The 23,408-nt window shown below is 37.8% G+C and overlaps 1 protein-coding gene across 2 annotated transcripts in view; it reads right to left on the bottom strand.

Moving 5' to 3' along the window:
• METTL24 (methyltransferase like 24) overlaps window positions 1-23,408 on the bottom strand; it is a 207,670-nt gene that overhangs the window by 98,284 nt on the left and 85,978 nt on the right. For both annotated transcript variants that reach the window (XM_021008076.2, XM_021008073.2), the window contains exon 4: window positions 14,478-14,706. In XM_021008076.2, the coding sequence (XP_020863735.1) occupies window positions 14,478-14,706 (229 nt within the window). The remainder of the gene's footprint in view (window positions 1-14,477; window positions 14,707-23,408) is intronic.

Below are 23,408 nucleotides of genomic sequence, written 5' to 3'. Positions count from 1 at the left end.
CTTCATTTCCTGGACCACCTCTATGCCCAGCAAAGAAGCTAGCTCTCCCTGTAATAGAGAAGTCAGTGGGAATGAGACAGAGTGCTGGTATTGCCCACCCCAGCTAATGAGCTGAGCTAGCAGTACAGAGAGGCAACAGGGACAAGAATTAGAGAGGCGTGAGAATTTTGTCATTCAGATAGTGCAACTGTGTGAAGTCTAGTACCTTTCTATCAGTGTACTAGGAAAGTCTATTAATGTTACATGTGGGGACTAAACTGGGAAAAACATCAGGCCTTTCTAATTTTTAGGAACCCATTGTAGAGATTCTGTAGCTAGGACTCTATTGAATTCTCTAGTTTAAGGGATCCACTAGAGAAAATTGGATTTTTTTTGCCTCTCTGTGTTTTAGGTTATAATTGTACAGTGTATTCTTCCATTGCATTTCTTATGCATATCAGACCAATTCCTTTTGAGATAACTTTTGTACAGTTTAAGTACTGATATCTGCTATACTGAACCCTTTACAAATACTGATATTAAAACTGATAGAGAAGTATGGATTTTACCTCCCCAAATACTGATGTCTAGCTCAGAAATGACCTTTTTTTCTTTAGCTTTTAAACAGATTTTTAAAAATTTAAAAAATTTTAAAATGCTTGCTTTACTATGAGGTCCCTATGGTCTGTAGGTCCATAGGATATGGTTAGAAACCCCAAATAGGGGCAGCTAGGTGGCGCAGTGGATAGAGCACCGGCCCTGGATTCAGGAGGACCTGAGTTCAAATGCGGCCTCAGACACATAACACTTACTAGCTGTGTGACCTTGGACAAGTCACTTAACCCCGTTGCCTAACCAAAAAAAAAAAAGAAAGCCCAAATAATCAACCACAAGTGCTCAATTTCTTTTCTTAGGAGCTTTGAAACTTATTGAGGGATAACCTGGACCTGTTCTTTTTCTGTTCATACTGAACTTGCTTATCCTATTGCTGAGTCAGTTTGAAATTCCATCAGGATTGACATTGTAGTGGCAAGGAGCCACAGGAAGAAATTTTGGTTTAACTGTGGTATAGGGACCCAAAGGAAATTTGCCTGGACCTCCAAGGGCTCACCTTCTAGAATACAGGACCCCTGGAGAAATTTTAGTGTGCCTTGTTGTAAGAAGGAATATCTAGAAATCTTGTCCAGACCCAAGTAAGGATGGCCCTATGAACTGAGAGAATCACAAAAGAGGTTTCACCCAGGATAGTTTGTGTTTTCACCTGCCAGTAAGGGGGCTCAATCTTACGTCCTAAATCTCTTTAGGGAGGGCTCCATGAGCTGAGCTAGCGGCACACAGAGGCAACAGGGACAAGAAATTAGAGAGGAGTGAGAATTCTGTCTCTATGGGATAATGAGAAAATCTATAGGAATTGGATTTCTTTTCTAATGCAGATGCTTGATTCTCTTTGCCTTTTCTCCCTCTGTTGCATTTGAATTGGGAAAGGCCACTTGAAGCACCAAAAAGAACTTTAATTACTAAGCAAGCAATAATTTTTTATAAGGATAGCAAGGATGGTTCTTGATTGGGGATATAAACAAGGTGCTCAAAATATACCGCAGCCAATTTGCCAAGGGTGGCCCATTTTTAAACAGTGGCGAAAGTGTAATGGGGGACTGTCTAATAGGGGCCTTCAAGCCTGCTTAACCCAGTGCCAACCTACAAGGAAGCTTAGGGTTCCTGGTTCCAGAAATGTGTGATGGAAGATGATAGAGGGCCTTGTTCTCTACTTCAGGGCATGTGCAGATTTATTTTCTATGACTTTTTCCAGTCTGCTTATCGTGTGATAATAAAAAGCATTTTAACTGGCTGCTGAACTGGAAATGAGCATTGCATGCAAAAGGTCCATTGGAGAAATTCAGTCTCTCTGTCTCCTTAATGGTTTTAAGTGAGAAAGAAGAACTGATATAAGCATCCAGATGGACTGAAGGGTGACCATGTTAGCTGTCATATCTCTCCATTAAGGCTGCCATGTGGCCTGTGACCATAAGGCCCTGCTGTTTCTTCTGTCCCTCCCTCTCTCCTGATCTTAGGTGAGGAAGCTTTAGAGATAGAATAACCTTGTGAACTTTGAAAGGTTGGAAGAGTCATCAAAGGTCTAGTGATGGGAGCCCAAGGCAGAAGTTACCCATCACAGCCCAGCCAGGTGAGGAGCCAATGCAGCCCAGGGAACCAGCCCAGCAGTGAATCTAGTAACTAAGATACTGAGTGCTGAAAGCACAGGATCAACTTCTCTTTCAACTATGATTCATTCAGAAGTGAACTTGGCATCAGGAACATTTGTAGTATTCACATTAAGTTTGAGCCCACTCTCCTCAGGGACCAAAATGGCAGTAGTTTGGGGGTAGGGAATGTGTTCATGCTTTTGTTCTTGCTATATTTCATTTTTTTAATTTTTAATTTTTTTATCTTGTTATGAATTAATATTTTTATTTTCCTCCAAATTACATGTAAAAACAATCTTTAACACTTAGTTCTTTAAAAATTAAAGTTTTAAATTCCCTCTCTCCGTCACTTCCTCCCCTCATTGAGAAGGCAATACAATTTGATATAGGTTATACATGTGCAGTCATGCAAAACATATTTCCACATTAGTCATGTTGTGAAAGAAAACAGACCAAAAACAAAAAGATAAAGCAAAGAAAAAGTGTGTTTCAATCTTCATTTCAACTTCCATCAGTTCTCTCTAAAGATGGATACTTGCTATATTTTCTCAGTAAATATCTCTTTGTAAAAGCTAATTGAGGTGAGCTGCTTATTGATGACATCAAGAAGATATTAACTCATTAAATGATACTAGATATTAATAGATATTGATAAATATTCACAGATGTTAACTGACATTGGCAAATGATATTGGGTCAGTAACCCAACTGATATTGGGAAGAGCATGCTGGAATGAAAGCTTGAGTTGATAACCTGAAAAGTATAGCCCCAAGTCCTCAGTCTATTACCCCCTAGAATTCTGAGGGCAAGATGCAGCCATCCTCCAGGGATCCAAACCACTAGTACAAGCAAGAGTTAGGATTAAGAATCTCAGAGCCTATGATGGTCCTACAGATTTTTACCTCAAGCATCTGAATATTGTTTGTTGAATGTTGTTTCTGAGTTCAGCTGAAGCCAGCGATAGTGAGATTCTTCCCTATAGGGAGTGAGGAAAACCGAGATGACTATTATTTCTGATACAGTATCTGTAGTTTAAATTTTATTACTCTTTTGCCTAATCTAATTAAACTGCTTGCTAAATCATTAGGGCTTGGTTCAAGGCCTTAGAGTGATGGCTACATTGAAGATTAGAAGCAGAAGAACCAGTAGGTAAAGATGGAAGGGGAGAGATTGATTGGCATAACACCAGATGAGGGATGAGATGTAACATTGGGGGTGAAGCCAATGGATGATTGACAGCCATCCTCCACATTGACAACTTTAGTGGACAAAGCAGTTGGTTACATACTCTCCCAGCACCACCTAGTGGTTACATACAAAAGGAGGACCCAAAACAAGAAATGCAGAAATGTTCAAAAATTGCCTGAATGGGTCTAGAAAAATTACCCAGGCTTCTTTATTTCCTACAGTGTTTCTCAGTATGGTGTGAATGAGTAAGAGTGTGTGTGTGTGTGTGTGTGTGTTTTATTACAAAACTTCCTTCCTAAACACTGGTTTGAATGGGGTGTATCAATAAAGATGAGGCATTTAACAAACCTAGTGGGTTTACACTCAAAGTCTCCCTGGAATAGGAGTAACATCTTTACTCCAGCCCACAACCTCTGGGTTCTCACCAAAACTTCATGGTTGGAGCTATGAGATTCCAAGGTCCCTGATGTGGCTTAGTGAAGAAGAGGATTCTAAGTGATTCTCACAGCCTCTGGGACTTAAATGGATGCATTGGAATTCTTCCGCAATCCTCCCCAAAATGGGAGTTTGTACTCAACTTCCAACCACTAAAGAAGCTTTCAGCTAAGTATATGGGACAAGATCATGAAGACCATGCCTTCTTCGCCTTAACTTTTTTTTTTCAGCCTTAACTTGGAGTGTACACATAAACCAAATACTTATGGTCAGTGGAGAAGTAACACCTTAGAAAAATCCACGAATATAACCCCACTGAGGCATTTGGGGGACAACCAGGTCATAGGTGAAGGTCCTGCCTACTTTTACTTACAAAGGAGTAAGGACCCAGCAGCAAGAAATAGAAAGAGAAATTCCATTTAAAATAACTTTAGACAATACAAAATACTTGGGAGTCTACCTGCCAAGACAAACCCAGGAACTATGTGAACACAATTACAAAACACTTTTCACACAAATAAAGTCAGATCTAAGCAACTGGAAAAATGTTAATTGCTCCTGGGTAGGCCAAGCCAATACAATAAAAATGATAATTCTACCTATATTAATTTACTTATTCGGTGCCATACCAAACTACCAAAAATTATTTTATAGAGGTAGAAAAAAATAATAAAATTCATCTAGAAGAACAAAAAGTCAAGAATATCAAGGAAATTAGTGGGAAAAAATGCAAAGGAAGATGGCTTAGAAATACCAAATCTGAAACTATGTTATAAAGTGGAAATCATCAAAACTATTTGGTACTGGCTAAGAAATAGAGTGGTGGATCAGTGGAACAGATTAGGTACACAAGACACAGTAGTAAATGACCATAGTAATCTACTGTTTGATGAACCCAAAGACTACAGCTTCTGGGATAAGAACTCACTATTTGACAAAAACTGCCAAGAAAACTGGAAAATAGTATGGCGGAAGCTAGGTATGTATGAACATTTCACACTGTATACCAGGATAAGGTCAAAACGGGTAACATGAATTAGACATAAAGAGTCATACATAAACAAAGGAATAAGAAAACAATAATCACCATTCTCAAGATTTGATAATATCTGCCGTTATAACAGCAGGTATTTGCTGCTTAGGAACTTTCATCTTGTTAAAGTAGGGAGGAAATGGAGGCCAAGTTTAGCAACCTCCAGCATTCCTGTACACTCTGTCAATCAGCATCAGGCCAGCCAGTAAAACAACCCATTCAGAACAATGCCTGGCTGGTCTGACATGAACAATTCAACTAGTGCAATGATATTGATGAAGAGAAAAGGTCTCTGCTTTTCACATGTTTGTATGATCCATAACCATTTCTAGTTTCAAAAGTCCACCAAACACTTCATTCAAGTTCTTCCAAAAATCTTAATACTTTGAATTAAGTATGGCATGCAGCATGATGGGATCGGTTAACAAATTTGAATGCACTATGCACAGTTTAGACAGATCATAGCTAACACTGAAAATAATGATTTCACATTGACCAAACTGGATTGTTTAGTGTCATGGCAGTCAGCAAACATGGAATGAAGAAAAACAAAAATGATAGATGGTTGTAGCATCAGTCCAAGACAAAGCTTCGGGTTCCATATTTCTAATTACATTCTGGGAAAAATCTCCCAGCTCGGTTACTACAGCAACAAACACTTCAGCAACAGGCAGATATTTAATCATCCCAAATAACACGGGGTCCAGGTGATTATTATTCTCTGACAGGTTGGGTTTCTGGTTCATATATTTCTGTTAATGCAGCAATAAAAGCTCTGTGCATCAGAAAGATTTTGATCTATAGTTTGAAACCTAAAATGTTAAAGAAGCAATGGCAGTGTTTTGAAATAGCATACCAAAGTGAAGAAAGTCAAAGGCATCATCATTTCAATGGTTAACCACATAATTATTTAATACCCACTCTATGTGAAGTCCTCCACAAAAGTCCTATTTTGATGTCTTCTTGTGGTGTGGCAATGGCCCTCATTTCTCAAAGGCTATGCCCTTGAGCATACACAGTTCCTTACCAGAAGGCAGACTCTTTCACATCCTAATAAACTGGAAAGTCTTCCAATATGGGCAGAGAGGTGATAAACTGTATTGATGTTATTTGAGAATTAGTCTAGTGGAGTTCAGAGAGGTTCATTCAGAAGCTGATGAAATTTCTGCCTACACTCAGCACTGTTCTAAGCTGTACTGTCCTGATTTGGGCAGGAGATGTCAGCTAGTGCTAGGTGGTACAGTAGGTAGATTGGAAGGAAGAAGATCGAAGTTCAAATATTGCCGCAGACATTTACTAGCTGCATAACCCTAGGTAAATCATTTAACCCCTCTTTAATTCAGTTTCTTCATTGGAAAAATGGGGATAACAGTAGTACCTTATCTCCCAAGGTCATTGTGAGAATCAAATGAGGTAACATGTGTTTTGCAGATCCTGAATTCTATACAAATGCTAGTTGCTATTGTTGCTGTTGTTGTTGTCACTGTTACATCTAACCTGCTCCAGTCCCCAGGCTATTCTTCATAATTTTCTAGCCAACTCCTTGCCTTTGGCCTGTTGTCATGTACATAGCCTTTTTACTTCTTTCTAGCTGTAAATAGAGCTCTGGAGCTGCAGTCAGATCCCACTTCTCCCTTACTAATTGTGCGACTCTTAGCAAATCATTAAACCTCTGTCTGCCTTGGTTTCCTCCACTGCAAAATGGGGATAATAATAGCACCTACCCCCCAAGATTGCTGTAAGGATCAAATGAGGTAACATTTGTAAAGTTTTTAATACAATACCTGACAGGTGTTGTTGTTATTCAGTTTTGTCCAATTCTTCATGACCTCATTTGGGGTTTTCTTGACAAAGATACTGGAGTGGTTTGCCATTTACTTTTCCAGCTCATTTTTACAGATGAGGAAACTGAGGCAAACAGGGTCATGTGACTTGCCCAGGGTAAATGTCTGAGGCCAGATATGAACTCAGGGAGATGAGTCTTCCTGACTCCAGGCCTTGAGCATTATCTACTGTGCCACCTAGCTGACAGGTAGTAATTCGTAAAAATGCTTGTTCCCTTCCCCTCCCTACTTACTCCAAGAACTGTAATCACATCAATAGTATCATTGTTTCTGAAAAGGACATATCCATACTTCTTCTGTCCTATGCTCTTATTTACCATCTCTGTGATATCCCAAACCAAAACACTCTTCCCCGGTCATCACTCCCTTACATAGGTTGTTTCCCACTACTAAAATATAACTTATGTGAGGGCAGAGACCATCCTGCTTTTGAATTTATAATCCTAGATCTTAGTCCAGTGCTAGGCATATAATAAGTAATTAATTAATGATATATAACATATAATTAATAACATAATATATAAGAAGTAGTTAATTTCCATTCATTTGTTCATTTATTAGTTTGTTCACATCACCTCTTCAGGAGTATCTACTAAGAGAGTGGTGTAACAATTCAAATTACCTGGAACTGCTTCCTGAAATATCTAGAAAAAATGAGGGGGAAAGAATCATGCGTGCCTCTTCCTACAGAAAGTTTTGTAATCCCTTCTATACTTGAAAGCCAAGATAGAGACTGGATTTTATTCAGTAGACAACAGGAAACCATTGAAGATGTTTTTTCAAAAATTCTCTAATTATATGCCATGTTTTTATGTTTAAGATTTGTAGTTTAAGAAGATAACCCAGGAAGTGGTAAGAAGCATAGATTGGAGGGGTCAGAAACTAGAGAAAAGGAGACCACTTCGTAGGTGAATGTAATAATCTAGGCAAGAAGTGATTGAAGGCCTGGACTAGGATGGTAGCAGTAGAAATGGTGGAAGAAGGAGGTGGAGAAGAGATATATCATAATTGTCCTAGAAATGCCTTTGTCCTTTGACTGCTACCCATATATTTTTGCATAAATTACTCATCACTAAACACCTAGCTGGATCTAAAGGGAAAGATGAGGAGAAAAGAAACCTATGCAAAAATAACTAGATTTATTTTCAGGAAAATAAAGTGATGGAAAAACTTTTGTTTTTCACTATCACTGTTAGAATAGATTAGTCAAGCCGAGAAGAAAAATTCCTGAGAGAAAAGAAAGTTTACTTTTTACTTGCTTTCCCTGAAAGAATCCATTTCCTGTTCATTAGTGTTTATACACATATTAGAAAAATGAAAACAAACACTGTTAACTGCAGGCCACAAAACAAATTTCCCCTTTTATCTATCCCCTAGACAACTCCTGGTGAAATGCTCTCACAGAGGGATTCTTTCTGTGGCAGAGACTTTTTTTTTAAAGTGGTACTGACATATTTCTAAAGACTCTCAATATCTTTAAACTTCCTTGAGAGGAAATTAGCAGTCAGGAGCCAACACAGACCTGCCAAATCTCCACTAAGGTACTATCGTTATTAATGCTTTCAGAGAAGCAATTGACCTCTGGAATGTAAACAGTTCCTTTAACACAGTGTTCTTCATTCCAAGTATGATCATAAGTTTTTCTGAAGTTTCATTAGCAGGGTTTTCTCAAGGATTCACTGTCCTTTTTGAGAATAAAGATTAGACTACATTATAGCTCCCCACAAGTTAAGCATACAAACCAGATAATGAGTGCAGATTAGTTACAGTCTTGCAGAGGGTATATATGGTGTGGTGTCTAAATACATGGAGATGGTAAGATCAGATATGATCTGAGGACTGGTCTGTCTCTGTGATGAGTAGAAAAAGGGTTGGGCTGGTAGGCCAGGAGCCTACCTGGGGGAGAAAGGCAGGTGGGATCTAGGACCAAAGAGGCTGGGCAATCTCTCCACTGATCTCCAAGAGGATTATCAGGTTAGAATTGTATCTCTCTGCCTTCCCTCAGATATCTCTGGTCTAGGGATACGAATCTGGGTTCATAATGAAAGCCACTTCCCTAATCCCTCTCAAAGGGGAGCGTAATCCTTAGCTTGCCCTTACCACCTTAGCTTTTTCCTCAGCAAATGCTAGTTACCCAAAAGGCCATCATGAAGAGCAAATAACAGGTAAACCTGTTTATCCCAACCAAACAGAAAATAGAAATTGGAATTCTTCAGATTAGAATATAGCAAAGCACACATAAGACTAAATGGACTCCTGAACTGGGAATAAGATAAGATCTCAGGGGAAAAAAACAATCTCACCCAAGAGAAGACCATTATTGGCAGTCTCTAGAGCTGCAAGTGCTAAAGGTCAAGAGACATGATGGGGCCAGCATCCTATACATGTCTGCCATTCTGGGGCTTCCAATGGCCATTCCAAAAGTTTATACCTTTCTCTCAAGTGTCTCCCTCATGATGCTCTCTTGAAGTTTCTTTACAGCCAGCTGAGATAAGTCCCTTGTAGCAGCTACAGAACATCCCATTCAACATTCTCTCAACCAACAAATCCCTGTGGATAAGCAATACATACATCACACAGAGCTACCCCTCTTTTACCTCACCTGTGTGGGAATGGATACTATAAATATAGTACACTACATTTATACTGGATACTATAAATATAATAATAATAATAATAATAAAGCAACATTTATATAACACTTTAAGGTTTACAAATGCTTTACATGTTATCTCATTTGATCCTCACAACAACCTTGCTGAGTAGATACTGTTATTAACCTCATTTTACAGAAGAGGAAACTGAACCTTACAGAGGCAAACTGACTTACCTAGAGTCACGTAGCTACTTAACTGTGTCTGAGGCTACGTTTGAACTAAGGTTTCCCTGAGTCCGAGTCCAACACTCTAGCTGCTACTTCTCCTAGCTGACTGAGTATTCATTATCTGGGGTTGTAGAGGGAAAGCATGCAGTATAGTATAAAGAACACTCCAATAGCAGTCTGGAGAACTGAGTCTGAGTCCTAGGTATACCACTACTAGCTGTGTGACCTTCGGTATGGCATTTCACTTCTCTAGACCTCGGTATCCTCATCTGTTAAATGCACTTCCTTATCTGTGTATAGATTGTTTAGCATATGTTTAGGCATACAGTAATTGCCAAATGAATGCTTTGTAGTTGGTTGATTCAGTGGATAGTCTGTGACCTTTTTTTTTTAAAGATATTCTGATATCTCTATTTCAATATAATTAATTTCCTTTGTAATCCTATGAATTTTATCTTGTGCACTTGAAAACATTATTCTAAGAAGGAGCCCTGTTGGCTTCCTCAGACTGCCAAAGGGGTCTATAACCAAAAAAAAGGTTAAGAACCCTTGGACTAGTAGATTTCTAAGGCCCTTTTCAGGTCTAGCTTTCTATGAGTCCTCTGTTGTTGTTAAGCTGTTTGGTCATGTCAGATTCTGTGACCCCATGAACCATCCTGTCCATGGGATTTTCCTGGCAAAGATACTGGAATGGTTTGCCATTTCCTTCACTAGTGATTAAAACAAACAGAGGTTAAGTGACTTGCCCAGGGTTACACAGCTAGTATCTGAGGCCAAATCTGAATTATAGTCTTCTTGATTCCAAGCCCAGTACTCTATCCATTGAGTCAGGACTGGATCATTCAGAGTGATGGAAAGGGAAAAAATGTCCAAGAATCTATTCTAGACTCTCTCTCTTTCTATCCATACATTAATCTTTACCTTGGTGATCTCATGAGATCCCAAGAGCTCAATTATTATTGCTGTATAGATGCCTCCTCTATGTATCCAACAGTCTCCTAGACTGTAATCCCATATTACCAACTGCCTACTGGACATCTCCATCTGAATATCTGGGAGGCATATCAAACTCAACATCTCTGAAATGGAACTCATTATATTTCCACTAAAACCCATCCTTCTTCTAAACTGTCCAGTTTCTGTTAAGGGTGCTCACTTACTCAGATGTATGACCTTGGAGTCATAATTGTTTCTTCCCTCTTCTTCAGTGCCCATATTCAGTCAATTGTCTCCTTGTCAATCCTACTTCCACAATGCATCAGAACCCTATCTTATTCTCAATCAGTCTCTACCCTCAGGCCTTCATCACTTCCTGACTGGACTGTTGTAATAGCTTCCCAGTTTGTCACCCTGTATCCAATTTCCAATCCATCCTTTGCATAGCTGACAAATTCATTTTCTTAAAACACAAATTTGACCATGTCACTCACCTACTCAAAAATTTTCAATGGTTCCCTATTATCTCTAGGATAAAATAAAACATCCTCAGCCTGGCATTTAAAGCACTCTGCTGTCTGGGTGCTACTTCTCTATAAGTTATTTAATTCGAATAACCAGTATTTTATCTTTTACGTCCTCTCCCACATGTCTGGCATATACTCTATGGTCCTTCTAGCTTATAAAATTCTTCAAAGCATAGATCACATGCTACCTCCTCCTACACAGAGACTTTCTTTTCTCTCTCTCTCTCTCTCTCTCTCTCTCTCTCTCTCTCTCTCTCTCTCGCCCCCCCCACCCCGCTAATTATTAGCATTCTCTCCTTCTTGAAAAGTTCTTTGTATTACTTTGCACATACTTTCTGGTTATTTACTTTGTAATTGATATTGCCACCCAGTAGAACGTAAGTTCTTTGAGTGTAAAGGTAGTTTCATTTTTATGTTTGTATCGCCAGCACCTAATACAGTGCTTTGCACAAAATAGACACGTAAGAAATGTTTGTTGAAATTTAATTCAAATAAAAAGAAAACTACCAAATATCATTTTAAACACCTCAACCTCCAAACCTTTTATCAAAGCCACAAAGAGAGCTTATAAAACAGGTTTGCAATTATACCCAAAGGACTATAAAACTGTGCATACCCTTTGATCCAGCAATACTATTACTATATCTGTATCCCAAAGAGATCATAAAAACAGGGAAAGGACCCACATGTACAAAAATATTTATAGCAGCTCTTTGTGGTGGCAAATAATTGGAAATTGAAGGGATGCCCATCAATTGGAGAATGGCTGAACAAATTGTGGTATATGAAAGTAATAGAATACTGTTGTGCTATAAGAAATGATGAGCAGCAGATTTTAGAAAAATCTAGACTTACGTGAGCTGATGCTAAGTGAAATGAGCAGAACCAGGAGAACACTGAATACAGTAACAACAATACTGTGTGATGACCAACTTGGATAGACTTAGCTCTTCTCAGCAATACAAGGATCTAAGACAATTCCAAAAGACTCATGATGGAAAATGCTAACTACATCTGGAGAAAGAACTATGGAGTCTGAATGCAGAATTAAGCATACTATTTCCTCTTTTTTGTCGTTTTTTTGTTTTTTCTTTCTTATGGTTTTCCCCCTTTTGTTCTGATTCCTCTTTTACAACATGACTAATGTGGAAATATGTTTAATATGATTGTACATGTATAGCCTATATCAGATTGCTTGCCATCTTAGGGAGGGGAGAAGGGAGGAAGGGAGAAAAAAATTTGGAACTCAAAATCTTATAAAAGTGAATGTTGAAACCCATCTTTACATGTAATTGAAAAAAATAAAATACTATTGAGTGGGGGAAAAAACAGGTTTGCATCCCACATTTTCTACTTAACCTTTTGAAAAAGGGATAATGAACAAAGAATAAAATCAAAATGAAGGTAACATTAGGGGAAGAAGGGCAAAGATATTGAGTGTCACACAGAACCAATAATCAATCCCTGATTCGTCTAGGTTAAATGTAGTAGACAATTGAATAATCAATGATGTAAAATAAGGTAACAAATAGCGAAAATGAAATGTGAATGATTTCCCTAACTTCTCTGCTTAAATCTTATAATATTTTTGATGCTGAAAAGGATTCAATGCTTTTACTAAAAGGCTTACACGTATTGCTTTGAGACAGACTAATAACTAAACATCCTTTTTCAATCACATTTAGTTGTTGACAAAATCCAATTTTTCAAGAATCCAACTCTTTCCATATATGCAGACCTAAATCCCACTTCATTTTTAGTTGATGGTATTTAACAGTTTTTTGTGATCAATAAATTATCATGCTAGTTCCTCAGCAAATATATATCATCAGGCCCACTTTCAAAGCCTTTACAGCTTGATAGAACCTCCAAGAGACTTCCTTCCCCACACATAGTCTTTGAGGAGCTCAGGGTCACCTCCATGTCCTAAGGATTTGAGTTGAGAACATGATAAAAACCAGTATTTAATCACACTTAAAAAAGCAGAGTAGATCCTTGAAAAGTGGTCTGAAAATAGTTCTAGCTGTCTTAAAAGAGAAGTATTCAAGAAAACAAAAGGATGAAAAAATAAAAGCAGAGAGCATGAAACCAAAACAATTTTAACACTTGATTTCACATATACCACCTTCCTCGTGGATAAATGCTCATTTAACAAAGGAAGCACATATCATGCCATGTTCTAAATTCCATGAAATCTCTGCCCTGGAGTGACTGGACTGTGCCAAGAAAAGGCTGGAAACAAATCACAAAGCTTCTGTTGTCAGGGGAATGAATTTCCATGGTCTCTGCCTATAGAAGACAATACCCTACACCAATTATTTTCAAGAAATAAAGTACAAGGGCTAGTGGATTTATTTTTCCATCATCTATCCAAAGAAAACATGTACAAGGATTAGACAGGTTCTGTGTATCACTATGTAAACTTTGCTTCACACAGTACATGTATTGTGTCAATCAAATCCTGACATACTTCCTTCCCTTCAAAAACATGGAAACCTCAAATTGACTATATCCTAACAAAGAAGCCAACTATGAAAATATGTGAAATTAATTCTGATGGCAGAAAAAAATATATAGAAACATATATGAATTTTATCTGCCTGTAAAATTTAAGTTAATAGTGTCACTGAAATGTTTGTTTATTTTTTACCTATACCAAAACTATTGCTCTGGAGTCTTCTCCCAATACTGAAGGCACCATAAAATACCACTTAAACCAGAAACAACCCACTCTGTGGCAAAGACCCTCTTCGTATTTGCTATACCTTCATGGCCTGAAATGTTGTCATTGGAATTTTATCATAAGGAAAGAGAATGGCTAAGTGAAGAAAAGTAAATGGGTACAGGTTGGACCAGAGGGCCACTTGAGGTTCCTTCCACCATTGATTAGAACAGGATCCCATGGGTAATGCAAGCGGGTAGAGCACTGGGACTGGAGTCAGGAAGACTGAGTTCAAATCCAGCCTCAGACACTAGCTGTGTGACCCTGGGCAAATCACTTAACCTGTTGCCTCAGTTTTCCCAACTATAAAAGGGGGAAATAACAGTATATTTCTCACAGGGTTGTTGTGAAGACTAAGTGAGGTACTGTTTGTTAAGCACTTGGAATAGTACCAGGTACATAGTAGGCTCTCAATAAATGATTATTTCCTTCCTTCCTCAGAGAGGCAAAAGGATTTGCCTAGGGCCACATAACTAGTTACTGTCAGAAACAAGATTCAAATCTCAGTTTTCTAGACTTCAAGTCCAACACTCTAAGGCACAATGCAGTCACATATTTAGGACTGTACGTGACTCTGGAGAACTGGACAATTCTTTCAAAGATTTACGGCTTCATTTTTAAAAAATCTTATATGCTAGTGGATACCATATATACATATTCAGGTTACCTGGGAGAAGAGGCTAAACGAGTGAGGCGCTACTCCCAAAATGCACCAGGGAACTCCATGTCATGACTGATTCTGACACAAAAGTTGCCACCATAAAATTACATGCTGAATTCTGACCTTGTTGTGTCCAAACTCATTCAAGATGGTTCCCAGTTTTTTCGTGTTGCTATGCAGCTTGTGGACAGCAATGGCTGGATGGGGATCCCTCCAATCAATGGATAGGCGATGCAACCAAAGGTGTTGACTCTCCTGCACGTGAGCTGATTTAATACTAGGATCAAAACGGTGCACTTCACATCCATCACTGGCCATGCTTAATTCAAAATGAGTATCTTCATTTCCCAGTCTGTTTTTTTAAAAGAAGGAAAAGGGCTTTTAAAATTATAAATATAAATAAAAGACATTCCTTTTTCATAATAAATATTTATTGAATTTAATTTTTACAAGTATTTTTAAATTAATCTCTCTCCTACTATTCTCGCAATTGAGCAATTAAAAAAAAAACCCTCAATACATATCTACATAGTCTGGCAAAACAAATTTCCACATTAGCCACGTACAAAAATGTATGACTTAAATTTATTACTTCTGTTAGGAGGTGGGTGGCATGTGTCACTTTCATTCTTTTGGACTCATGGCTTATCATAGCATGAATCAGACTTCTAAAGACTTGCAGTTTTTGTTTTTACATGTTGCTAAGAGGATTGTTCTTAAAAGAAGGCTTTAAAAGATTTCCTCAACAGATGCTGAGAATATTCTAAGCAACTATAACTCCCTCTACCAGAAAAATAGCCAGGTCCAAATTAGTGTGAATATTGAATCCCCAGAAGTGGCTGCATTGTTTGAATTCATACTGTATACTTCCTTTAGGCTAGAACCAGTTACCACATGCAACACAATTATAACTTTAAATAGTAGGAATTCAAACATATGCAACCATTTCATGGGATTCCTTAGGTGCATTAACCCTAGACCTGGCTGTATTCTAGAGATGAGCTGATGAGTCCCAAAGCTTGTATGTAGAATGCTAGACTATATCTTGGTGTAAGGGAAAATAGGCCTGTCTGATTGTCCAGGCTCTGCCACTAACTGGGTGACCATGTATGAGTCACTCAATCTCTCAAGGCCATTTCTATTAAGTGGAACAGAATTAAATGACTTTCAAGGCTCTTTGAACCCTAATAATCTGTAAGACCATGGCATCCGGCTCTACCAGGCTGACTGGGATGGTGAGTGTTTCTTTGTAAAGTGAGTATGTGACAGTAAAGCATGTACATATAGAAAATGGTAATGTTCATGGAAAGTATGTTCGTGTGTGTGTGTGTGTGTGTGTGTGTGTGTGTATGTGTGTGTGTGTGTGTTGTGTATCTCCTTGAACATATATTCAAGGAGCAGAAGAGATACTCATATAAATCCAGGAGGAAGGGAAAACATCATCAATGAACATTTATTTAGCACCTACTAGGTACCCTGAAATGTAAAGCAACACATTTGTCTATCATGAGCAAAATAATATATCCTATGAATTTGCGGTTCCCACAAGAATCTTCCATCCTTATCGGGACAAAGATTCAGCATTCTATTCACTATAAAATTTGGCATAATGGCTAGAGTGCTGGCCTTGGAGTCAGGAAGACCAGAGTTTTAATCCTTGCCTCAGATACTTACTAGGTCTGTGACCCTGGGCCAAGTTGCCTAGCACATGTGAGCCTACATTTCCTCATCTGTAAAATGGGTATTATAATAATATTACCCACTTCACTGTGCTGTTATGAGAGTTAATAAAATAATTAATGTAAAGTGCTTTAAAAAACCTTAGAGAACCTAACTGTTATTTTTATTGCCATCATTATAATCAATTAATTCAAACAACATTTTGAGTGAAGTACAAAAATATGCAATTAACCAGGAAAATGCAACAAAATTTTGTCATCATAATTTATGACTTTTCTACTCAAAGCAGAATAACTAGAGGTGATCCAGGAAAATTCTAAAATTTATGTGGATAGGAGCATGGATCAAATAGAAGTCAGTTTAACAAAAATATATTACTCTAGATTCCGCTAATTCAAAACTTACAATAGTTCAAATTCATGCAAGTAAAGCATTATTTTAAATCAATTGGACAAGACCTCATAACTACTTGTGTGGCTTTGTTTAAATAAGGCAAGTCTTCAGCATTCTTTCCTCCCCCTCATTTTTAGCACCGCAATTCTGTTATCTACACCTGCTGTTTGTTATCTGCCTTCCACTTCCCACCCATCTTCTCCAATTATACATGACTAGAACTTCAACCTTTGTAATGTCCTCCACCTCATCTTTTCCCCTTTCTGATCCTGCCAGGTTCTAGCATTTCCTTATAGTCTGTACCTGGCATATAGTAGGTGCTTAATAAATGCTTTTTTGATTGTTGACTGGTTGATTCCTATCTATTTCCTACACGCTACTTCTATGATGCCCAGTGCTGCCATTGCTACCATTTACTCTATTCCATAGCTCTGGTGATGTGAAATCCTTATGCCCACCATACATCCCTTTCAAACTATTCTCCAGTGAAACTGGCGCACGAATACAGACACCTGCAACTACACGGTGGCTTACTGTTGTCCACATATACATAATAAAGTAAAAAAAAAAAAGTGGCCCAACAATAAGAGGACAATGATTTGTCCTCTCCACCTCACTTTGGTGTTTGCTTAGATGCATTTGCATGGCACGACTCAAAGGATTTGGGGGCCCTGGGGGGAAAAAAATGGTGACTTAAACACGTGTAGCTCTCTGGGATTTCTTTGACAGAGTCACCTGAAATGGTTTGGGAAACATAGGCTCTCCATGAGTGAATTAAATAAGAAGTGAGGATTTTCTAACCTTAAGTCAAATAGAGGCATGGGACAAGAATGTGTTTCCTATTTGAATGAGGAAGTTCAAAAATCAAACTTAATCTTGCTCCCAGGGGAACACTGCCTGTGGCTCAGCACCACATCTATAACTAAAAAGCTGTTGGTCTACTATGAACAGGGAAAGTATTTTTATGTGCCACATTCTAACAGAAAGGAACAAAAATGACTGGCATGTGCCCTAAGGATATGAAGCCCAAAATTGGTGGTAGAGAAAAGACCCGCAATCACAAGACCAGCAGAGCTCACAATCTAAGAGAAATCACATGAGACTAACAGGGAGCAATATTTACGTACCCCACAAAGATAAAATGCTTGACAGAAACTTGCACAAGAAACCAGCGGAGACTAAGCCTAGTAGAAATATCCTTCTAACATTACCAGAAGATAATGACAATTCTACAGTATTGGATAGAGAGAAGATGAGCTGCTCTGATCATGTGTTCCCTACATGTGGACCTTCAGCATAAGTTTCTTAGGGATATCCATTCTTCCCAATAATGGTCTGTATATTTGTGGATGGGTAATGTCCCATGTTTATGAGGGAAATATTTTGCTACTCTTTTTTTCACTATATTATTTCATCAAATAAATGCTTTTGCTTTGAATGAAATGTTCTCATCTGGCTTATTGGTAAACACATTATGGAGGACTGTAGAGTAAAGTAAGCCATCAGTATATTTTATTTTCTTTGTTTTTAGTGGATATAGGCCTACAGAGTACCTTGCATCTCAGATAATTTCACTGAGGGCCTCAGGTGCAAGGTATCCAGGTGCTACAAAGTTATAACAGAAGCCAGAAATGATGAGCCAAAGAGTGAGTTGTCAGTAATAGATTGCTCCACTCATAGGAACTTTTGAATGCACCTGGCCCATGTGTGTGTGTGTGTGTGTGTGTGTGTCTGTGTGTGTTAGAACATGCTGAATCTAGATAAACAAAGCATTCTTGTTGCAAGGCATTCTCTCAGGCATAAAAATGAAGCTTCATTTGAAACACCACTTTAAAATGATTCTTAGTAAGGGATCTGTATGTGCTCCTTATGGAATAAAATGTTTGATATAATTTCTTCTGTGGATTGTCAAAGTCTTAAACTAATAAAAGTAGAACCCACTACATAATTAGTAACTTTTTAAAATCAAGATCTCAAGAAATGAAGAATTCCTTTAATATTTCATCAACTTCTGAGTCTACAAATTCTTACTGTATGAATGAGTATTATGCATCTGTGGGGGTGGGAAGGAAAAAAACAAGTATTTATTAAGTGTCTACTATGTGCCAGTGCTTTACAAATATTATCTCATTTGTTCTTATATGATAAATTATTAGGCACTGATTTTTGACTATGGTATAAATTATGACAGGCTGTTAGCCAAAAATGACTACAGCTAACCAGATATTTATCATTCAGTCATTTTTCAGTCATGTCCAACTCTCATGACCTCATTTGGGGTTTTCTTAGCAAAGATACTGGAATGGTTTGCCATTTATTTTTCCAGCTCATTTTTCAGGTGAGGAAACTGAGGCAAACAGGGTTAAGTGACTTCCCCAGAGTCACACAGCCAGTAAGAGTCTGAGACCACATTTGAACTCAGATCTTCTTGACTCCAGGCCTAGCACTCTATCAAATGCACCACCTGGCTGCTCCTTCAGTGCCTTGACTAGAAATAGCCAACTGAAGAGCTTAATAGGGACTTCTGAGATCTGTCAGAACTCTGAACTGAGGCACAAGATGGGAAATGGAAACCAATGACAAGACTCTGAGAAAATGAAGTCAAATAAGGCTGAGTACTATATCCAAGATTGTGGCAAGGAATGGAGTACTGCTCTGAAATAAATCCTAAGTCAAGAGCTGAAGCTAGAGATATGTGTAGAAAGAAGACACTAAACACTACAGGAACATATGGGTCAGGAGTTGCCCAAGAAGAAAACTCAGAAGAAGAAAAAATAACTGCGATAAATATAAGCAGGGTCTTAAAGGAAATAAAATGGCTTAGCCACAAGGACTATAAGGATACTTCACAGAAATGAAGCAAGGGAAAAAATGAAATAAGAGCTCTAGAAATTAAAAAAGGAAGAATAAATAGTTTAGAATGGAAGATGGAAACATTATTCAAGTAATGGACTCACTGAAAATGAGAATATACCAAATAGAACTCAATCACTTCATGAGACAATATATTATATATTAGAACAAAATTAAAAGGTTGAAAAAAAGAAAAGATATAGTCACATTGAGGAGCAAAAGTTAGATTTTACTAAATAAAACAACGTGGATATACCACTTACATATCAACTAGCTTAGAATTTGAAAAGATAAAAGCAAGGGTAAGTGATTAAGGAAGGATTAATAGAAAATCATAACATAGTCCTGTAAGAGTAGTGTCAGGAATACTAAAACACTAAAGGAGCTGGAGCTAATGAGGAAAGCTAAGAACAATAAAAATCTGGCTTTAAAAAAAGACAGTTGGAGAAAAGATCAAAGAATGTATAGAATCACTGTTTGAGTGGGAAAGGTAATGATAATGGATGATGATGATGATGAGATGTGGCAGATCTGCGAAGCACCTATCACTTGTATTTCCTCTGCCAAAGACAGCAATCTTTAAATTGGAAAGAATGAACAAAAAAATAGCTAATAGAGTCAATAACCAAGATAAGTATAGTAAGAGAGTACCTCTCTACCTTTTATTCATTCAACTCAGTGGAACTATATGAGTTACATCATAGGGTGCTGAGACAACTGGCAGAGATAATGGCTGAGCCACTTTAGTGATATTTGAAAGGCCATGAAGAATAGGAAAGGGATAGTGGGATTAAATTAAGACAATTGTCTCAATTTTCAAATAAGGGAAGAAAAGAGGTTATAAACCATAAGCCAGTAAGCTTAACTTTGATTCCTAGGAAAATTCTAGAATGTATTATTAAAAGGATGATTAGTGAATATTTAGGAAAGTAAGCAGAGAGCATAAGGAATTACCATGACTTGTAGCCGTTATTTGGTGCAATTGATAGAACACTGGACCTGGTGTCAGAAAGGCCTGAAAGATCTTCAAATTTAGCCTCAGCTGCTTTCTAGCTGTGCGACCTTGGACAAGTCACTTAACATCTCTCTGCCTCAATCACCTGATCTGTAAAATGGTGATAATAATAGTACCTACATCTCATGGTTATTGGGAGTGGGGAAAAAATGAGATAATATTTGTAAAGTGCTTTGTAAGGCTTAAAGTGCTACATAAATGCTAGCTATCATCATTATCAATAAAAAAAAAAGTTATGCTACACTAACCTCATTTTCTTTCTTTTGTCATCATTATCAATTAAAAAAAAAGTTATGCTACACTAACCTCATTTTCTTTCTTTTGTTTTGCTATGTTACTAAACTAGAAGATTAGGGAAATACTGGCAATATAATTACTTAAGTTTTTACAAATCACTTGACCACAGCTTTTCCTCTTTTAGAAAACATGGAGAGATACAGACTAGGAAATATTATCATTAGAAGGATTCAGGACTGCTTGAATGACCAGACCTGAGGGGCAGTTATTAGTGGTTTCCTGTCAATTTGGAGGAGGACTTAAGTGGAGTGATCCAGGAAATTCTGCTTGGCCCCACAGTGCTTTAACATTTTTATCACTTTCTGGGATAAATGCACACAAGGCATGCTTATCAATTTGCAGATGACACAAGGCTGGGAGGGATAACCAACATACTAGATTAGAGAGTTAGGATAGACAGCTAGAATGCTGGGCTAAATCTAGTAAGATGACATTTGATGGTGATAAATGCTAAGTCCTACCCTTGAATTTTAAAAATCAGTTTCAAAAGTACAAGATGTAATAAACATGCTTAGACAGTAGCTGATCTGAAGAAGACATAGGGATTTTAGCAGAATTCAAGCAATGTAAACTATCAGTGAGATATGGTTGCCCAGAAAGCTAATGAAACTTTAACAATGAATGAAGGAATTGTGTCCTGTAATAGCCCTGTTACACTGCGTCTTGGTCAGATTGCATTTGGAATATTCTGTTCAGTTTTGATTTTCACATTTGAGGAGGGATATGAAAAAACTGAAGGAAATCCAAGCTGATCATGATGGTGAAAAGTCTCAAAATCATGCCATATAATTATAATAACATTCATGGGATGCTCTAAAATTTGCATGGTACTTTACAAATGTAACCCATTTCCACAGCCCCTCCCACAGGTACTTGAAGAGAATCTTGGAGACTGACAAGTTAACTATGATGACTTGTGTAGTCTGTGATGAAGCACTGAGGAGACTAACAGTCATTTTGAGGAGACTGACAGTTAAGTGCCACTGGAGAGAGAGTCTTTGGGAGACTTGAACAGTTGAGTGTTGTCTTTGAAAGACTTTAATTATCATTCTGCAAAGACGCTGAAGAAAATTCCTTAAGGAGAGTAAGCAGAACTATCTTTCATTTCTGATGAGAATTGAACTGTGAAGAAAAGAAGTTAACTGACATTTCTGAGGAGAATTGAATGGAATGTTTACTCTGAAAGGAATTGAGTAAACTACATTCTAAAGAGAACTGATTCACTCAACTGTGATTCCAGTGTTTTAGAAGAGCTGGTATTTAGTGATGGATGAGAAGTCTAGTAAATAATTGCCTTCGCAGATCACAGAGATAACTCTGTTGATAACACATTAAAGGAATCTTTAATTTCTTGCGTCTTTGATTTAAAGTTATTATTCATTTTCTGGCTGTGACCTTCCTCAATGCTAATACATTGTTTAAACATTTGTGTGGCAGTATTATTTGTTATCAATAAATTATATAGCCAGTAACAGTAATGCTAACTAAACCTATAAATTCAGGATTAAAAGAAGATAATTTAAGAGAAGAGTAGGAGTCTGAGTAATCGAACAGTTAACTAATCAGTGAGAAAGATTTTGCATTTTACTGATTATGAAATAATATCAAAACTCTTTGATTTTGAAATCAATAAGAAAAAAATTTTGCATGCTCAGGAGGGTCTAGGGGAGGGGAGGGATCTAGTTACAGATAACATTTTTTCTGATCCTCACAAATCCCTGTGTGGTAGGTACTACAAGTTTTCTTATTCCCCTTTTTAACAAATGAAGGAAACTGAGGCTTAGATAGCTTGAGTGTCACATAACTTATAAAGCATTGGCAGTGGGAACAGGAATATGTGAAAAGTAAAAGGGGAGCAGTAGAAGGGCATTGTATATTATGAAGATATACTCAAATGAGGAAATCCAGGAGCCAGGGGATCTTCTTTCTTCCAAGCCCAAGACTGCATATACTAAGCCACATTGACTCTGGAATTCCAGAATGGGAAAGACATTGATAACTGCAGAGTTGCCAGGAAAGGAGCATAATCAAGATAGATAAGGGCCTCCAGATCATGCCAAATGAGGATCAACTGAAGCAAATGGGGGGGGGGATATAATAACTGTATTTAAATAGAAGAGGGATTATACTTGTTCTGTTCACCCCTAGAAGGCAGAACTAGAAGAATGCTGGTAAAATTTACAAAGAAGTAGATTTAGGCTTACTCTCAGGAAATTAAAAAAAACAACCTTCATTACAATTAGAGCTACTCAAAGAGTAATTTTCCCCTCACTGAAGCAAAAGCTAGATGGCCACTAGCTTGGGATTCATGCTTCAGATACAGATTGGACTAAATGACCTCAGGCCACATCCACCCCTGAGATTCTGTGAAAGGGGATTTGTTTTCCATTTTGCTCAATCATTTTTAATATATTTGTAGTAGGAAGACTGGCTATTGAGGGCCTAGTCCTTGGAGCATGCAGAACGCATATGCAGGATAGTGAGCCTACTTTTTAGCTATGCAGAGCTGAAAGGTCCTGCTGTCTGCTTCAAAGCATGAACAAGTACTCTGAGGCTGTTTCTTGCTGGTTTCCAGGATATGATGAAAAACCTCCTAGCTGGCTACTGAGCCAAAACTAAGCGTGCCTATAAAAGGCATGAACAGATGAAAGCTCTTGCAATAGCTTAGGAACATTTAAGGGAGGAGGAAGAAATGCTGTTAGGTCCCTCCCCAATCTGGTCACCATGTTGTTAAGAACACATGGTGTTCCTGTTTCTTCTGTCTTTTTGCTTATTTTTTCTTGTGTATCAAAGATGGAACAGACAAGGCTACAACC

The sequence above is a fragment of the Phascolarctos cinereus genome, unplaced genomic scaffold (genome assembly GCF_003287225.1).
Source record: "Phascolarctos cinereus isolate Bilbo 61053 unplaced genomic scaffold, phaCin_HiC Scaffold_5;HRSCAF=322, whole genome shotgun sequence".
NCBI classification, from domain to species: Eukaryota; Metazoa; Chordata; class Mammalia; order Diprotodontia; family Phascolarctidae; genus Phascolarctos; species Phascolarctos cinereus.
The sequence above is the reverse complement of the archived record's forward strand: the minus strand, read 5'-3'. Positions and strand labels throughout refer to the sequence as shown.